Source organism: Sapajus apella, unplaced genomic scaffold (genome assembly GCF_009761245.1).
Source record: "Sapajus apella isolate SASKATOON/1434 unplaced genomic scaffold, GSC_monkey_1.0 scaffold16, whole genome shotgun sequence".
Lineage (NCBI taxonomy): Eukaryota > Metazoa > Chordata > Mammalia > Primates > Cebidae > Sapajus > Sapajus apella.
Genome location: NW_022436956.1, coordinates 11,071,814 through 11,091,575, shown reverse-complemented (window position 1 = coordinate 11,091,575; position 19,762 = coordinate 11,071,814). Strand labels below are relative to the sequence as shown.

General features: G+C 37.7%; 1 protein-coding gene across 1 annotated transcript; it reads left to right on the top strand.

Moving 5' to 3' along the window:
• The first annotated feature begins 16,432 nt into the window (after positions 1 to 16,432).
• Positions 16,433 to 17,368, top strand: LOC116555969 (olfactory receptor 150-like). Its single transcript, XM_032284891.1, is given in 1 exon segment — positions 16,433 to 17,368. A coding segment is annotated over 1 exon segment (936 nt).
• Positions 17,369 to 19,762: the final 2,394 nt, after the last annotated feature.

Below are 19,762 nucleotides of genomic sequence, written 5' to 3'. Positions count from 1 at the left end.
AAAACCATGTAATATACAAATGAAGAGAGCTAGAATACTGCACAGAATTTCCTGTCCTTCCTTGCCCAACCTCTGGGTCCCACAGCCTGAATTAAAGGCAAACGAAATTAAACAAAACCCAAAATCACACCATTTGCAGACAAAAAGATCTCAGAAAGAATTTTCTGATCTGAGGAATAAGAAACGGTCCTCTAAAGGTCAGAGAGAATACAGAAAATCCTCTGGGGTGTGTGTGTGTTGTGGGGGAAGGGTCCTCTAAAGGTCAGAGAGAATACAGAAAATCCCCGCGTGTGTGTGCGTGAGTGTATGTGCATGTGTGTGTGTGTTTTTTTTTCATTTTCTCCTACTCCTAACCCCTCACTTTCATTCCAGCTGATACTGAGGCAGAGGGCACATGGCAGGAACGGTCAAGGCAATGGCTTCTAGGGAAGTGCATAAAACTCTCAGGAAGGGGAATTGAAGATTTCAAGAATGTGGGAAGAATCTCTGTTGCATTTTTCAGTTTTTCCTCAACTTGCTCCAGAGGCAGATACCATCACAGAAATGGGCAGCAGAGTGGGAAAACTAAAGTCCCAACTCTGTAGCTAGCCAACAAGAAAAGAGAGTTAAAAGTGTAGATCTATAAGAATACAGAGTGTTTTTATAAAACAATCTCATAAAGTGTATATATGAAACCCTGGGCTCATCCTCATGCTATACGTGCATGGATTTGACCATAAACTGCTTATCACAGCTTTGCATAATTTAACTATGGGGTACATTTCCCTGATTTCTGACTTATACAAGGTGGTTCACATGCAAGACAGATCAAACTAATACTGTAGATTATTCCAAAACTGAACTGACATTAGGACTGTTACCCACAGAAGCCAGGCCTGAACTTACACTCATCTGTATTTAAAAAGATCCATTTTCTGAAAGTCACAGGTTATCACAATCTACCCAAGAAGAGACATGCAACCTGAAATGACCTACAGCTATTAAAGAAATTAAATTTATAATGAAGAACTTCTTACAGAAGGTAACTCTAAGCCAAGCTGTGAACAAAAGTCACTAACATTCACTGAGTTTTTGCTTCTTCGTCTGTAAAATGAAACTCACATTTCATACGAAATCCTTGTGGTGATTTTCTGAAATTAGATGATGGATGAGAATGTGTATAATTTGCAAAGCTCTATATAAGTGAAAAGAGATAACTAACTGAATGGCCCACCACACATGCACAGCCATTTTAGTTGAAGTAGAACCAGCTTAGGGTCTGGGAGGAAATACTGTTTTTGTCATATCAGGAAAATCTTTTTGTCTTTCCTCTCACAGATAGGTCTGTTCCTGAACACAGCTACTCAGTATGTAGAGAGTGGTACAGATGAGACTGTGGTTGGAAGTTGACATGAAATGCAAACTGTTGTCCACTTCAGGTGGGCAACCACCCAACTAAAACAGGAAATAAGAAGAGCCTCCTTTTACATCCTAACAAGGAAGCAAGTGGGTCCAAGAACAAAGGAGAGTAAAGGTGGGAACGCTGTGGCTGGTTATGCTGGCATTCATTCTGAATGTAGAAACTAGATGGCTCCAGATGGAACTGACATTAAATTAGCTCTTAAATCAGCTCTTAAGAACAGAAAAGGAGTGAAAATAAAGACATCATTGCTGTAGAGGGACAGCAAGATCATTTAAACTCGGTGTAAATACCCCTTTTCTGTTTTGTATCCTGAGAGAATTAAAGTCAGTGATGTTTATGACTAATAAAGACTCAGAGAAATTTTCCTTAATGATCAACTCATTTAACAGGCCTCTAAGCATTTGAAAGAGACAACACAATCTTACAATTAATCTCACAGTCACTTGTCTCCTGAGAGCCCCAGGCAAAACTCTCAGGGTACAGTCCACTTTCAGTCAAAGGAAATAACAGAAATGAAAGTAGATGTGGTAAAACCAGCAGAGTGGAGATGGTAGAAAGTTCTCAGTTTAAAATGTGGAAACAAACTTAGAAGAGCAAAACTGGACGGGCGCGGTGGCTCAAGCCTGTAGTCCCAGCACTTTGGGAGGCCGAGGCGGGTGGATCACTAGGTCAAGAGATCGAGACCATCCTGGTCAACATGGTGAAACCCCGCCTCTACTAAAAATACAAAAAATTAGCTGGGCATGGTGGCGCGTGCCTGTAATCCCAGCTACTCAGGAGGCTGAGGCAGGAGAATTGCCTGAACCCGGGAGGCGGAGGTTGCGGTGAGCCGAGATCGCGCCATTGCACTCCAGCCTGGGTAACAAGAGCGAAACTCCGTCCCCCCCCCCAAAAAAAGAGCAAAACTAAGAGAGGCCATCCATCATCCAACTGTCCCTAGCCACAAGTGAAACTAAATAATGACCTATAACCTTTTCAAGCTTACCAGAAAAGATATCTGTATTCTTTTAGTCACCTAAAGCAAGGTATTTGACTCCTTACATGTATCCTTTATTCCTTTGTTATGCAGATTCCAATTTTCTTAAAGCTTTGATGCAGAATTGGAGAGCCCCAAAGTTGGGAGTTCTTGGCTTCGCCCTGAAAGGAATTCCGATGTGAGCTGGTAGGGTTAGCATCATTTAACAGAACAATTCTGCTCTTTGGGAAGTACAGCTTACTCATCAGCAGTGTGCCCTGAATCAGCAATATGGGCTACTGGTAACTATATTTATACTCATGGAAACCCACTTTCAATTACATGAAAATTAAGGAGTGGGTCAATGCAAATTGCATGGCCAGTTATTTACAACTTTCTAGGAAAGGGGTGACCACTTTCAGGCCATTACCATGGAAAGGGGTGGTAACTTCTGGGTCGTTGCCATCACATTTGCATTTGTAAACTGTTGTGGAACTTATGGGGCTGTCTTACGCTAATGAGCAATGAGGGCAGCTTGGGATTGCTTTTTCGCCGTCTGCTGGAGCCTTCACTTCCTTCTGTCTGGGTTAGATCCTGTTTGGGTCAGCAAAAGATTGTGACCAGAAAACAAGATCGGCAGGTCTCCTACTTCAGCTTAAAAAAGAAAAGAAAAAAAAAGGGACCTTAAAGGTAGTACAGTTCAAGTCTTTGTGTGTGTGGGTGTGAGAAAGCAAAGATGATGGCATGTTTGAAGTCTCTCAAGCAGCTACTTTTGTGCTGTGTCTTCTCCACGAGTCAAATACCATTGAAGGAAAATGGGTTATTGAGTCCCTGTATTAGTCCGTTCTCACACTGCTTTAAGAAATACCTGAAACTGGGCAATTTATAAAGAAAAGAGGTTTAATTGGCTTATGGTTCTGCAGGCTGGACAGACTTCTGCTTCTGGGGAGGCCTCAAAAAACTTACAATCTTGGTGAAAGGCAAAGGGAAAGCAGGCACATCTTACGTGCCCAGAGCAGGAGAAAGAGAGAGCAGGAAGGTGCCACACACTTTTAGACAACCAGCTCTCCTGAAAACCCTATCATGGGAACAGCATCAAAGGAGGAAATCTGCCCCCATGATCCAATCACCTCCCACAGGCCCCACCTCCAACATCAGGGATTAGAAATGGATGTGAGAACTGGGCGGGGACACAAATCCAAACCATATCAGTCCACAGACTGCAGTATTATCCAAATGTGTATGTAACTTATCTCCATACAGATTCAAGCCTCATCATTGGACACTCTCTTGTCCAACTCAATGCATTCCTAATTTCCAGCAGCTGTTGTTGATGTTGATATTATATCTAGAACATAAAATGCAAACAAATTAGTTACATTCATATTATTTTTAAAGACTCAATACTTATTAACATAGCCAAAAACCAAGTTAAGAGTTAAGGGAACGTAAACTGAAGAACTAAGGAGAAAACAATGGAGATTGTTTAGACGAGAAACTAGTAGAAAAACAGAAAAATGCTTGCTTCTCACCTTCAAGGGTAAAGACTTGGATGATTAGGCCTATGTCTAATTTATTTTGGGATCTCTCACAACACCTAGCTTATTGCTTGACACATAATAAGAACTTGATGTTTTTTAGCTAATGAAAATAAATGATTATATGACCCAGCAATCCAATTCTGGGTACATATCCAAAAGAATTAAAATCAGAATCTCAGAAAGATATCTGCCTATCTGTATTCACTGCAGCATTGTTTAGCCAAGATATGAAAATAACCTAAATGTCCATCAATAGATGAAAGAATAAAAAAAGTTATTGATTTCTAGTTGTTGTGGTCTGGGAACATATTTGTAGGTTTTCTATTTTAAAAATTTTAGTTAGCTATGTTTCATAGTCTAGACCATTGTCTATCTCAGTGAATGTTCTATGTATGCCTGAAAGGAATCTGTATTCTCCTGTTTTGGGATGGAGTATTCTATAAATATCAATTGCATCAAGCAGATTGATCAAGTTATTTCAGTAATCCATAACTCTGTTGGTCATGGTTATCCAGAGAAACAGAACCAACAGAGCAAAGACAGATATAATATAAGTATAGATAGATTACAGATATAGATAGATATATTTTAAGGAATTGGCTCATGCAATTGTAGGAGCTGGCAAGTACAAAATTTGCAGGGAAGGCCAGCAGGGTGGAAATTCTGGCAAGAGTTAATGTTGCAGTCTTGAGTCTGAAGGCATGTACCTAGAGCCAGGATTCCTTCCTCTTTGGGAGACCTCAGTCTTTTTTTCCCAAGACTGAGGAAAAAATTGGATGAAGCCCACCCACATTATGAAGAATAATATGCCTTACTCAAGTTCTATTTATTTAAATGTTAATCACATCTTAAAAGATACTTTCAGAGCAACATCTAGACTGGTATTTGACCGAAAAACTGAATACTGTAGCCTACCCAAGTTGATACATAAAATTAACTATCATGATATTCTTTCTGATTTTCTGCCTACTTAATCTTTGAGCATTTTGAAAAACCCTTATCAATCATTAGAGAAATGAAAATTAGAACCATGGAGAGATACCGTCTTATGCCAGTCAGAATGGCTATCATTAAAAAGTCAAGAAATAATATGTTGGTGAGAATGTGCAGCAAACAGAATGTTTTTACTCTGTTGGTGTGAACTTATATTAGAACAATCTTTTTGGAAAACAGTGTGGAGATTTCACAAAGAACTAAAAATAAAACTACCATTCAATCCAGCAATACCTCTACTGGATATAAACCCAAAGGGAAAGAAATTATATCAAAAAATACTGACACATGTGTGTTTATTGCAGCACCATTTACAATAAAAAAGATATGGAATCAACCTAAGTATCCACCAACAGATAATTAGATAAAGAAAATGTGGTATACATATGCCATATCTGTATGCATTTCACATTTTAGATTATATTATATGTATATAATATGATCATATATATAATACAAATTATGTATATTATATTTATGCAATGAGCATACATTACATTATAATGTAATATATAGTGTAATCTACTCTTTTAATGGGATACTCCAAATTCCTCCTTCCTATTCTTTATGACATTGTCATTATTTTACTGATCCACATATCATAATGACCCAAAATATTGATACTATTATTGCTTCAAATAGTTACCTTTTGGATCAATTCAGATTGAAAATTTATTTTAATTTCATCTGTCCCTTCTCTTGCTTTCCTTTGTTTATGTGAGTCTATGTTTCCAACCTAAATTATTTTCTTTCTACAAAAATTTTAGTTCAGGTCTGCTGGTAGTGAATTCACTCAGGATTTTTGCTTGTTTGTTTTATTTTTGTCTGAGAAAGTCTTTGCTCTTCTTTGAAGGCTAATTTTTCTTAATATAAAATTTTAGGTTATCAGTTTTTTAAATAACAAAAAAACCACTTCAGATATTTTACTCTACTCTCTTCTTGCTTGCATGGTTTCTGACAAGAAGTTTGCTATGATTTCTATTCTTGTTCCTCTACAGGTAAAGTGAGTTCTCGATTACACTGTGACTCTTCTCTATCCACTCCCAGATTGCTTCTAGAGTTTCTCTTTTCCTTTAATTGTCCACAGTCTGAATATGCCATAGCTCAGAATTGACTTTTGTTATTTATCTTGCTTGCTGTTCTCTGAGACTTTTGGGTCTGTGGTTTGGTGTCTGTCATTAATTTTGAAAACTGATAGGTTATTGCTTCAAATATTTCTTCTTTTTTGTTCTCTTTCTTATTCTGATGTTAAAATTACACATTGGTTACACCTTTTGATATCATCACAGAGTTTTTGGATATTTTCTAATGTTTTAAATTTTATTCTTTTTTTCTTTGTATTTTACTTTGGGAAGTTTCTATTGACAGAACTTCAAGCTTACTGATCATTTCACTTTTCATGTCTGGTGGACTGAAGAGCCCATCAAAGGCATTCTTTATTTCTGTTAGTGCTTTTTTTTAATTTCTAGAAATTCTTTTTTATTCTTTTGGTAAAACAAGTTCCTATCTCTCTGCTTAATTACCAATCTGTTCTTCCCTGTTATTTATTTTTTATTTATAGCTCTTAAACATAAGTTATCACAGTTATTTTAAATTTCCTGTTAAATAATTCCAACATCCCCATCATATCTGAGTTTGGGTCTCATATTTGCTTGATTTCTTTAGAATATATATTATTTTCTTGCCATTTGGCAATTCCATGACTTGTTGAAATTTACCTCAGTACTACAAGATACTGAGGTAAATCAGCCTTTAGTGAGAAGATTTGCAATTAACATGAATCTTTGTAATCCACTGTTATTATAATGGGTGGGGGCTGATGGAAAAGTGGTAAGGTATGGGGAGAGGTACCTTTCTATGACCTTCTGGTTAAGTCTCAGTCTTTCAGTGGGCCTGTGTCTCAGGGATGTGACCTTCAAAATGTTTCTGTCCTTTCACCAACCAGTAGCTACAGGTTTCTCTTCCTTTGTCCTCCTCTCTTGCCTGTATTATTATAATTGTATTTATTTTTTGAAAACCTCTCCCATTTTGGCTGTCCTTTTTTCTCATTAGATAAGACAGGAAGACTAGAGATGGGGCATAATCCATTTCTCCCATAGGAGAAAAATTTTGAGAATTGCCATCTGTCAAATTCCTTCCCCCCATAAATTAGCTCTTTGTTAGGAAGAAGACTTTGGGTGGGTTTCAAGATGGCTGCTATTCACACCCTGTCTGCCTTGGCTGAGAGGAAATCTGTCTCAGATTATTACCATGACAACCTACAGGATTCCTGGAGGGAAAGCCCATGTAAATGTGAGATCTACCTATGACTAGGGATCCCAGGAGCTTCTCACTTTCATGATAGTCTGTATTCAGAATCCAGCAATTTATCAAAATAATTATTTGAATGTTACTATCGGCTTACATAAATAAGTAGCCTCTGCTTTGGGTAAGCAATTCAAAGAGCTACCTCTCTGGATGCAGAGAGCTATCTCCAGATTTAAAGGTAGTGGTTTGCCTTGAAACCTATATTCTTTGGTGGGTTCAGAAAAGTCATTACTTTCTAGTTTGTCTAGTTTTTTTCTTATACAGCTAGGAATAACAACTTCTAGGTTTCTTACATGTAGCTAAAACTATAAGTCAGCATGTAAGTTTTGATACCTGATGTTTGCTAGTTTAACATAGAAAACAAAGGAGGCATCATCTAAGACATAATTAATAACATCGTTATACGTTGATGTAGCATCTCTATAAAGATTACATGGGAACAGATTAAAAATGGCTAGTGTTGTGAACATAATAGGACTCTTGAAAGAAAAAGAAGTAGATTAATTATAGAAAGTTGATTTAACTACGCAGAATAAATTAAATGCATGCCTAGATTAATTTCCCTGGACATATCCACTGAGTCCATATTAGTTAAAGTGCTTAAATGTATTATCGAAAACAATTAATATTTTCTGCATACTTACCATAATACAAATATGGATATTGTAGTATTCAATTGGTGCAATAAATCCAATATATAAGTGCTATTACTAGCACTATTTTGAAGATTAGGAAACTGGCTTTTACATAGGTTCAATTGCTTTCCCTGTGTCATGCAGGCAATAAAAAGTAGAGCAAGAAATTGAGCTGCAATTCATGTGACTGCAGAGCTCATGTTCTTAACCAGCACTATATTTCCTTTCAGAACATAGAAATATATTTCTGCACAAAATCCTATGATTGATAAATTTGACCATAGTCTTTTAAGGTATGAGATGGCCTCAAGGCATCAACATATATGTAAAATGTAAAGTGCTAGTCAGATTACACATGTCATATTGTGATAATTTATGAGCAGCTCCAGGGGAAATTGACATAAGAGTTCACAAAAGTGGCCAAAAGCAGGCTTGAGAAATATTTCATGAACTCATACATGAGAAGGCATGAATTGAGAAATATTTGATGGCAGAAGAAATTGTGGTGGTATAAAGTCCCAGAAGTTCCCCACACACCTTTTCCACTTCTCTGTCAAGATGGATATAGCATAACTCTGGAGCTCACCTTCTAGGTTCAGGACTTACTTGTATGATCCTCTGAGAGTATGCAAATGCTTAAATGTTTGAGCCACAAATGACAGGATCTCATTGCACAATGAACTTATCCTACTTAGCAATGATCACTTTTATGATTTTACATTTGAAGAAATTTTTTTACCATTTTATCCTCTTCCACTGAACAAGTATTAGCCAGTGAAACTTTTGGCCATGATAGTAATGTTCTATGTATTCTGCATTTTTCAATACTGTGAACATTAGCAATATATTAAGAACTTGGAATGTACCAATGTGTCAGATAACATGCATTTTTAATTTGCTTTAATTTGGTTAAATTTTGAATGTCACAGGACTAGTGGCTACCATACTGGTAAGTATAGTCATCACATGTCCCAGTTTGCCAGGCATGATACTGGATTATGCCTGTCGCCTTTCTGTTTTTTATAGTTTCTTCATGCAAATTTCTGTGCTTTAGTATCCTCATCTATAAGATGAGGTAAATATTCAAGCATAAAGTGGAAGAGTGCTTAAACATTATTTGATGAACAGTAAGCCCTATAAACCTGTTTACTATATATGCATTAAGTTCAATTGTAAGCAAATTTTAAAAATACAGTTTGCATTTCTGAATGTAAGTCTTTATTTTTTTGAGATGGAGTCTTGCTCTGTTGCCCAGGCTGGAATGCAGTGGTGCGATCTTGGCTCACTACAACCTCCGCCTCCCAGGTTCAAGTAATTCTCCTGCCTCAGCCTCCTGAGCATCTATCTGGGACTACAGATGTGTGCCACCATGTCCAGCTAATTTTTGTATTTTTAGTAGAGATGGAGTTTCATCATATTGGCCAGGCTGGTCTTGAACTCCTGACCTCATGATCTACCTACAAGTGCTGGGATTACAGGCATGAGTCACTGCACCCAGCCCCTAAGTGTAAGTCTTAATGTATAACATCGTATATCGCATGTCTGTGAATAAAAAACTTGAATTTAAAAAAAATATGTCGTATTCTAAATATAATAATTTTATGAGCAAACTAAACTTATTGCCTAGGTAAGTTTAGACCAATTGCTCAAGCTTTCTGCACTCTTTTCTTTTTAAATGGGCATAATAGATTGAGTCATATGAAACTGCTGCCAGACTCAACCTAATATTACTTTCTAGGTGGATCTACTGTGAGAATTAAACATGTTAGCAAATGTAACAAGATAAGAATAATGTGTGACATTTAGTAAGTGTTCAATAAGTCCTGGCTATTATCATTATACACATATGATGTCTGCACATAAAACAAAGTATCTTGGAAACTGTAAAGAACAACTTCTAGTAATTATATGTAACTCTTTTTCCAAATCTTACATAAATGGAAAAGGCTTCAAATATTTCAAAAAATCATATTCAGATTGGCAGCTGTTTTCATGAGGACCTCCTAGAACCACACATACTAGGCTTTGATTTCTAGCTCTTTACATAATGGCTGCTACTATTTCAACACTAAGAGAAAAGACTGTACACAAGGGAGCTAATGGGAGTGTCATACGAAGGATGTAAAAGGCAAGCTCATCATGGAATAATAGCCTAACGGGTTAATTGCTCTTGTATCCAAATAGCTCATCCTTGGTGAGAGGAAATCTTGAGGGAGTTTATATGTTTTTGATGACACCTCTTATACATCAAAACCCTAGATAAAAATAAGGTCACTTTGGCAAGTGCCTTGAGTAGCGTTATAAAGAAGCTGCAAGAGGAAATCATGGCTTTTGATTCATACTATCTATGTGAGCTACTCAGAAATTGAGATCTGCACTTTGAATTCTGACATCCTAAGTAAATGAGAGCACAGGAGTCTATTTTGAACTGCTATCATGGACATTATCAAGAGCTATAATATTTCCCATAGAGAGTATTTGGTCTAAAGCTTACATGTAACCACAACCAAGGTTTCCAGGTAGAGAAAAGGTGAGTATCTGAATTCCGTGTTTTAGAACCTGTCAATCTCAGAATGTTGATGAACATTCATGAAATCTAACCTCCTCACAACGCTATAGGAATTTTCTAAATCTACCTGAAAATGATTATTCATCTTTTGCTGTATACATCTGAAAAAAGAAAATTATCTTTCTCTTTTTTTTTTTTTTTCTTTGAGACAGCGTCTTGCTCTGTCACCCAGGCCAGAGTGCAGTGGTGCAATCTCAGCTCACTGCAAACTCCATGTCCTGGGTTCAACTGATTCTCCTGCTTCTGCCTCCAGAGTAGCTGGGATTACAGGCCCACACCACCACATCCGGCTAATTTTTGTATTTTTAGTAGAGACAGGGTTTCACCATGTTGGCCAGGCTAGTCTTGAACTCCTAACTTCATGATCTGCCTGCCTCGGCCTCCCAAAGGAAAATTATCTTTTTCATGATTCAACCTATACTACTTTTGCACATGTTCAATGGCTATAGAAATTTTGATGTTGAAACAAAAGTTATCTCAGACTGTAACTCTGCCTTCTGAGGTAATGTACAATAAGTCTAATCCTAATTTGTATTACTAATCATGTAGATACTAGGTGTAAATTATTTTGATCTAAATTTTCAATTTTCCTGCATAATTATAATTTATGAATCACCATCATAAATTACAGACCCCAGAATTTAGCATAATTCCCCAGATGCAATTTGTATTCTGTGGCCATCACTTCCCTCATTTTGAATACTATGTTCCTTTTAATTAATTCTTTGGGATTTATTGACATCCCCTGGATCCACATCTTTTGAACATGAGGAACTGGAAGGCCAATGCTTCTCAATTCTGAAGTTTATGCAGACCTAGCTTATTCCTTCTTATCCTTCCGCTGAGGTTTCTCTTAAAAGTCTTCACTGGCCCCTACTCTGAACTAGCACCATATTCACCATATTCATAGGTTCTTGTAGGACCTGTGCAATCATGATGTTTTTTACTTGTCTAGACTGCCTTCTAACCCCCTTCTAGATAGAAACATTCTGAAGAGCAGGGATTCTGTTATTCACCTCTTTATCCTGAAAGGCCACAGCAAACATTTGCTTATTGCTGTTAAATTCTTCTTGGCAATATCAGTCCATATTAATAACCTAACAATATCTTCTTGGATCATTATTATCATATAAGTATTTGTTAATATTTTCTATATTAGTATAATTTACACAGTTTGTAATAATTTATTGTATGGCATTATCCATGTTACTGATAGCATGATTTTTCAAGACAAGGCTAAATATAAGCTTTTATGAAATAACAACTGAAGATTTCTAAATTTATGATTAGTCTTTAGATGCTCCCTAACTTCACATAACTATGAGATATTATTCTGTATTTTCACCTAGCACACACAACTATATCATGCCCATAGACTATTTCAAGAGGTTAAGCAAACACTGTATTAAAATCAATATAACTTAGGACTACACCATTCTTTTATTCTATTAATCTAGTAAAAACTCTAATGAAACAATAATTCTGGATATACTTTAGCAATTTTCTTCTGGTTCTGAGTCATCACTGCCTTCTTTTATGATAACTCAAAACAGTTCTCTCCCACTCCCCACTAATGAAAATTCTGCCATTTGCAACAACATGGATAAACCTGGAGGACATTATGCTAAGTGAAATAAACCAGTCACAGAAAAACAAATGCTGCATATCTCCATTTATATGAGGTATGTATAATAGTCAAACTCATAAAATCAGAGAATACAATAGTGGTTTCCAGGAGCTGAGATGTGGGAGAAACAGGGAGTTGTTCACTGCGTATAAATTTTCAGTTATGCTAGATGAATATGTTCTAAAGATCTGCCATACAACATAATGTGTATAGTTGACACAATGGACTTCAAAATTTGTTTGGAGGGCATGCTTCATTTTAAATATTCTTACTAGAAAAACAAACAACATAAATGGACACAAGAAAACTTGGGGCGGTCATGAATACATCAGTTACCTCGATTGTGGTGATGGCATCAAGGATGTTTACCTATGTCCAAACTCATCAAATTATACACATTTAAATAGGTGCTTGTATATCAATTCTACTTCCGTAAAATGGTTTAAAACAAAAATATCCTTTGCTCCCCTTAAGCTGTTTTGCTATTTTGCTTCATCTCTAAGATAGGCTAAGGCTATTGACCCAGCCAGGTTGTTTGGAAGTTCTTTACAAGTACAGATCGTGGGCGTTCAAACACACAGGTGTTGTTAACAGGGTAGAAGAGGAAGCAGTAGGCATTGAACGCATGTGTCAGGGTCAGACTTCAGTAGGAACTGTTCACATGCAATCAATCAGAGCCCCACACCTGCTGTAAAAGTTACAAAGATTGGACAAGAGGTCATGGAGCTTCTATGATGGGGTCTAATATTAAGTCGAACAGACTTGTGAGAGGCGAGGAACACAGGAAAAATGTCAACTGGCCAATGCAAAGAGTCAGAAATGCAAGAGGATATGGAAACTGAGCTCTCTTAACACAGGTAAAATTGGGAAATATATTAAAATAAATAACTGGGATCTTATAAAAGATAACTGGGAAACTATCATTTCTGGGCTTGCAAAATCAGCAAGAGTTTGAATTGTTCAGGAGCTGACAATTTGGTACTGTAGATTTCCATCAACTTTTCTAATGAAATATATAGAATTGACTCAGAGTTAGGGATGGTTGACCTCTGCAGGAGATGGCAAAGTGAGGAGTCAGAAGATGTCAGATAGCAAATTACTGGGTGCCTCACTTAAACCTACTGGATATTTTCTGACAATCTCCAACTATACTGTGATTTCAGTCCTCCTTAACTCTATGTACTTTTTAAAATTTATTTTTTTTCTCTGATAAGATACACAAGAAACTTTTTAAAGTGAGTGTGTGTCTGCCCAAGGTCCTCCATATAGTACCTGTGTATCACTGCTGCTTACTCAGGGCCCGCGGGTTCCTCAGTTAACAGGTGATGAATGCGGCTGGGACGGGGTCCTTTCCTTCAATGCAATGGGTTTTCTTCTGGCCCAGTGTGTGTCTAGAAATGTTGTCAGGGAGCTATGGCCTAGAAGAGAGGCTTGCTGACTCTGACTGGTGCCCTCTCTTGCTGTGGCTGAGCTGATTGATATCCAAGAAGCAAGACAAAGTCCTCCCCACTCTTTCATTTTCCTCAGGTGGAAGTAAGGGGTCTCTTTTGGAGTCACTAGCTGTGCAGCCTGAGGTTAGGGGAGGGAGGATGCCAGCACTCCCTTGACTGCCCTCGCTGGTGTCTCAGTATGTCATATGTCCCCGCAGGGCCACTGTCTCTGGGCCTACTTTAGTACTAGGCATTGCCTAAGAGTTGCAGTCCTTACAGCCTTCAGTTGGACCTGAAGACGCAGAGTGCTGTAGCCCTCGGTGGCAAGGTTTGCTGGCACTCAAATTCTGACTGCTGGCATCAGAGGTTCCCCACTGGCTAGGGCTGGTTTAAATGCTCCCTCTATGGGCGGACATCAGCTGTTGTTCCACCTTTCCTTTCTGCTCTAACAGGACAAGCACTGAGTTCGATGCCTCATAATTGCTGTGTTCTCCTTCCCCCAGTGCCCAGAGATGCTCTCCTGGCCAGGCCACAGCTGCTGGGGGCGGGGGAGGTGTGGTGTCCATGATTCAAGACTGTTTTCTCTCTCTTCAGTGCCTCTTTCAGGATATGCAGTTAAAGCCCAGAACTATAAGTGTTCACCTTATTTTTGGTTCTTATGAGGCAGTTTTTTTGTGTGTGGATGGTTGTTAAATTGCTGTCCTTGTTGGGGGAATGACGGTTGGAGCTTTCTATTCTTCCATCTCGCTCTCCCCTCCCCAGTTATCACTGTTCTATATATACATTTGAAACTGTGATAACCAAAAGTTACTTAAAAATTACAAGTAAGTCCTTACTCTAGGAGGACTTCACCATTATGAGTGAACTCTGTTGCTGTAGACAAAAAGTGCTGACAAAAAGTGGCAGAAAAACATTTTCTATTCCATTAAAAAATTTCAAAATGTAATTACTATCACGTTTTTACATGACTCTAATTTAAGTAATAAGCAAGTAGGAAGCATGTGAAAACTGCCAGTAACAAAAACAGATCATTTTACTATTAATTATCATTAGTATTGTACTCAAAATATCTTGGTACTGTGAGGCAAAGTACTACAAAAAATATGAAATTTTGACTTTATATTTACCTGTTCTCCCATGACCTGCAGTGTAAGCCTAGAAAACACAGCAGACATTTTAGTGATAGGAAGGCACCATGCACTTAAAAGAAGTTCAGATGCAACTGGCAATTTGGGAAAGACAAAGGCTTTTTATTTTAGTTATTTCATGTTGTGAACCCGGTTGAGTCCCTTTATTTATCCACCATGTATTGAACAATCTATGCATGTATAAGTCATAAGTACAAATATGGACTCTGGTCTAATTTAAATTGCTCAATAAATGCCAAGTATAATCTTTATAATTTTTCTGCCGTGCTTATGTTCTTTGAATCTAGTCTGTGTTTGTACATGATTTGGTTTTAGGAAGATGGCATTTTCAGAAGATATCAGTATTAGCTCATGTATTTTTTTTTTAATTTCTCATGGCTAAGTCAAATGTTTCATCTGTACTACTAGAAAATCATCATTCACATCTATATTGAAAAGCCACAGTGTTACCATGAAAAACATTATTCAAGTCTCTGAATATTGTAGCTTCTGCATTTATAAAATGGGATTAATATTCTTGTAACCCATAGTGCTATGGGGGAAAGAAATCATTTAACATTTATGAAAGTGCCTGGACAGTTCTAAGCATGTGATAAACACGAAATAAATAGAAATATCATCTTGCTTTTCAATCTTATCTCAATAAGAATGATACCTTTGTTTACTGATACTTCACTAATCTCTTATACTACCTTTCAGATCTCTTTCTTTTCAACAGAGAACAGTCATCACAGTGTCCTATGCTCAGACCTTATTAGTTTTCTTCCAAACTCTTATCCTGAAGCTAGAGAGATATCCATATTTTTTCCTGCTTTGGTTTTCCTTGCCACTGAGCAAGTGCTGTTAAAAACTCTGGTTTGAAGGTGAGTGCAAAATATATCAAGACACAGTGCACACTGTTACTACAGTGTAAGCATCATGCAAGATTGCCATCCTGCAGTCCAGGTCTTCCTACAGGCCTAGAGGGCTATGGACCACATCAGGACAAACCAGAGTACTTAGCACATGCTGGGCACCCCATCAGTGTTTCTGGGATGAATACATTTGATATTTATTATTTCTTACTCTGAATTCTCCTCACTAGGAAACTCAAACCCTTCTTGGATGTGGAGTACAAATGGTTTATATTAACCATTCAGTTACTTTTTAGAGCCATGATTTCTATGTTTTTAAAGCAGCGCCAGTAGTCAAGGAACTCACTTAAGGGAAATCTAGCCTCGAATAGTGTGGATACGTCACCGTTTGTATTTTACGTGAATTTTTTCTTTCACATTAATTGTTGTAAGTGATTTCACTGATACGAAAAAAGAGGTAAAGGTAGGAGGGAGGCCATGAGCAGCTAAAATAATAGATGAAAGGTGAGACAGACAGGCTTTATCTCCTTGATTATTTACTTATTACATGCCTAACTTTGGCAAATACCCAATCGCTATTATACTCCGTTACCTAGTAGTAAAATAGGTACATTAGCATTTGCTCTACTGAAAGAGTCGGGAGGATTACAAACAAGGCATGAGAAGGTCTTAGAACATTCAGTCAAAGTTATCAGTACAGTTCTTTGGGTGTTCAGGGATTGAGCAGTACCAATATCCACTCTCATAGCATAGAATACAAACAGAGATAGTTCTGAGATGTATCTGTGTATCCCATATTTCTGGGATCCCAGGGTCTTTTACTGCTAACATAGATGAGGAACAGGCAGAGAACTGCAACTACCTGGTTAAAAAAACCTTGAATTTCGTTTCACATTTGGTTGTGTTAGTGGGATAATAAATACCTAACTCAAATTTTCTTTTTCTCTTTCTGCATAAAATTTCCAGAGAAAATGGTAGAAGGAAATTATTCCACAGTGACTGAGTTTATCCTTGCTGGGCTAACAGACAAAATAGAGCTCCAGCTGCCTCTTTTCCTCCTCTTCCTGGGAATCTATGTGGTCACAGTGGTCGGCAACCTGGGAATGATCACACTGATTGGGCTCAGTTCTCACCTGCACACCCCCATGTACTATTTCCTTAGCAGTCTGTCCTTCATTGATCTCTGCCATTCCTCTGTCGTTACCCCAAAAATGCTGGTGAACTTTGTGTCAGAGAGGAATGTTATGTCCTATGCAGCATGCATGACTCAGCTCTACTTCTTCCTTGTTCTTGTCATATCAGAATGTCACATGTTGGCTGCAATGGCTTACGACCGCTACGTTGCCATATGTAACCCACTGCTTTACAATGTTGCCATGTCTTATCAGGTCTGCTCCTGGATGGTAGTTGGGGTGTATTTCATGGGTTTGGTTGGTGCCACAGCTCACACAGTCTGCATGCAAAGAGTGCTTTTCTGTTACGCTGATGTAATCAACCATTTCTTCTGTGACCTTTTCCCACTCCTGGGGCTCTCCTGCTCCAGTACTTCTATCAATTAAATAGTAGTTTTGTGCTTCGGTGCATTTAATATCCTTTTCCCCAGCCTCACCATCCTTAGCTCTTATATCTTCATCATTGCCAGCATTCTCCATATTCGCTCCACTGGGGGCAGGTCTGAGGCCTTCAGCACTTGCAGCTCCCACATCTCAGCTGTTGCTGTCTTCTTTGGGTCTGCAGCATTCATGTATCTGCAGCCATCATCTGTCAGCTCCATGGGCCAGGGGAAAGTGTCATCTGTGTTTTGTACTACTGTTGTGCCCATGCTGAACCCCCTTATCTACAGCCTGAGGAATAAAGATGTCAAAGTTGCCTTAAATAAGTTCCTTGAAAAAAGACGTTTCTTGTAAAGGGGGGTATTTTGCTTTAGCAAAAAAATGTTAATTTCTGGAAAAGGTTGATAAGGAAACAATCTAGAGACAGCAAGGTATGTCCACAAGTAATGAGATGGCTGCTACTACTTGCTTATTTGGAAGAAAGATGCCAAAGTTAAGGCTGAATTTATAAAATCAGTAACATATGGGCACCATTTATGGGATGCAACAGAGTTCATCCACCCAGAGTAAAATGTATCACTTCTAAACATTTTAAAAATTTTTCAGAAGTCTCCATGTGAGTGATTATACTTTATATGTATGGAATATGGCACCTTAGGCAAAACTATTTATGTCACTTTAGGGAATAATTACATCTTGTCAGTCCCTATGATATTCTCAATACCTGTGTACCTGAGCTTTTCTACTAAGTGTATAGGTAAACACTTCTGGAAGTGTTATCTCTAAAATAAATAATTGCAACCATTTTGAATACAAAATTCAATCACTAATACTTACTAAGTGTGTAGACATATATTAGGGAATATGGAGGCATATGATGGGTAATAAAACAGTTTCTACCCATAAGGAGATAATACTTAATGGAAGAGATTGACAGTAATAAACACTACAAAATACATTTTGTGTACTTTGACATATGTTTGTGTAACATTTCTTGCACCACAGTTTTGGGACTATGCTACCACTTCCATTTTCCTAATAATCCTGTACTAATTTTCCTTTATCCCAGAGATATAATGCGTTTTTTTCCTCCACATACACTATAGAATCCCAGAATTTAAAATGACATTCTTTTATTATTGCAATCATATGGGTTATGTATTCACTCAGAAAAGTTAAAACAGGAAAATCATTTTCTGAATAATGACAAGTACCCCTCTTACCCAAAATGTACTGTATACTCTGGGTAAAAACATTTTTTTTGAGGGGGAAAGAGACTTTCAGCCTATAAATTTCTTCTTCTATATTGTTCCCGTAAGTGAGTCTCAGTAGGTCTTGGTGGAACAGTCAGTGGCTCAGCTCCCATATTCTCTCTTGTCTGTGGTAGCAGCACATAGATATTTTTTCTTGTGTCTCCCTAGAATAGCTCCTCAGAGTCTTGGAATCAGATGTTTCAGTTTGATTCTAGAGCTACTGTTAGAGGACAGGTTATGGTTGTGTTCTTTCTGATGCCTCTGAGCTTCAAGGCCTTCAAAAAAAGTTGTATTAAGGAGATCAGTGTGGACATCTCCAGGGCTCTTCACTGTTCACATCTATTTTGCTGTGCCCAGAAGCAGAGCACTGGGACACTAATTTGTCTTTAATTCTGAAAAAAAATAACCTGGTTAAATCACATTTTACAAATCTTTTGTTGAATCGGACAGGCATAAAATAACACTTGCTTTGTCATCTGCTTGCCTCCATGTATGTAACATGAACACTCCAGTGTGATGTCACCTTTATCTCACCATAAACCGAAATCTCCTAATGACACACAGGTTATTCCACTCTTTGAATCATAGAGGAAACTTCCTTCCTGATTTTCTGTGTACTAATCAGTCTTTATCTTTATACTTCATGTTTTCATCCTAAAAAATATGTGTGTATATCTAGTAATATATGTATGTATGCTTATGTGTAGCACAGATGTATGTGTGTGTATTATATATCAAGATGCATTTGTATTGCTTATATATATTTTTTTAAAGTGTATGGGCTGGGCGCAGTGGCTCATGCCTGTAATCCCAGCACTTTGGAAGGCCGAGGTGGGCGGATCACGAGGTCAAGACATTGAGACCATCCTGGCCAACATGGTGAAACCCTGTCTCTGCTAAAAAAATACAAAAATTAGCTGGGTGTGGTGGTGCGCGCCTGTAGTCCCAGCTACTCGGGAGGCTGAGGCAGGAGAATTGCTTGAACACAGGAGGCGGAGATTGCAGTGAGCCGAGATTGCGCCACTGCACTCCAGCCTGGTACCTGGTGATAGAGTGAGACTCTGTCTCGAAAGAAAAAAAAAGTGTATGTCTTTTTATTTAATTACTCTAGGCATTAAACAACATCTGGTAAATTTTGTTTATATTGGTAGGGTGATAGGTAAAAATTACAGTTTATGATTTTTCTGTTTCTAAGCATTTGTTTGTATATTAAAACTATTAAAATGTATTTTTAATGATGAAATATGTCTGAACCATTTCTAGTGAATCTGACAACTGGTGGAAAATATGGTATTCAAGTGTTAGGATAGATATCCAGTAGATTCCAAACTGGATATAAAACATTACCACGAAAAAGAAGGATGAAGCACTGTGATAAACTCGGATATTGTTCTCAGAGTTTAGTTTGTCTTTTATTTCTCTGACACAACCATGTATTCATTTTCAAAAGAAAACAATTTCTCATGCGCACTTACCACTTTCAGGAAACATGAGT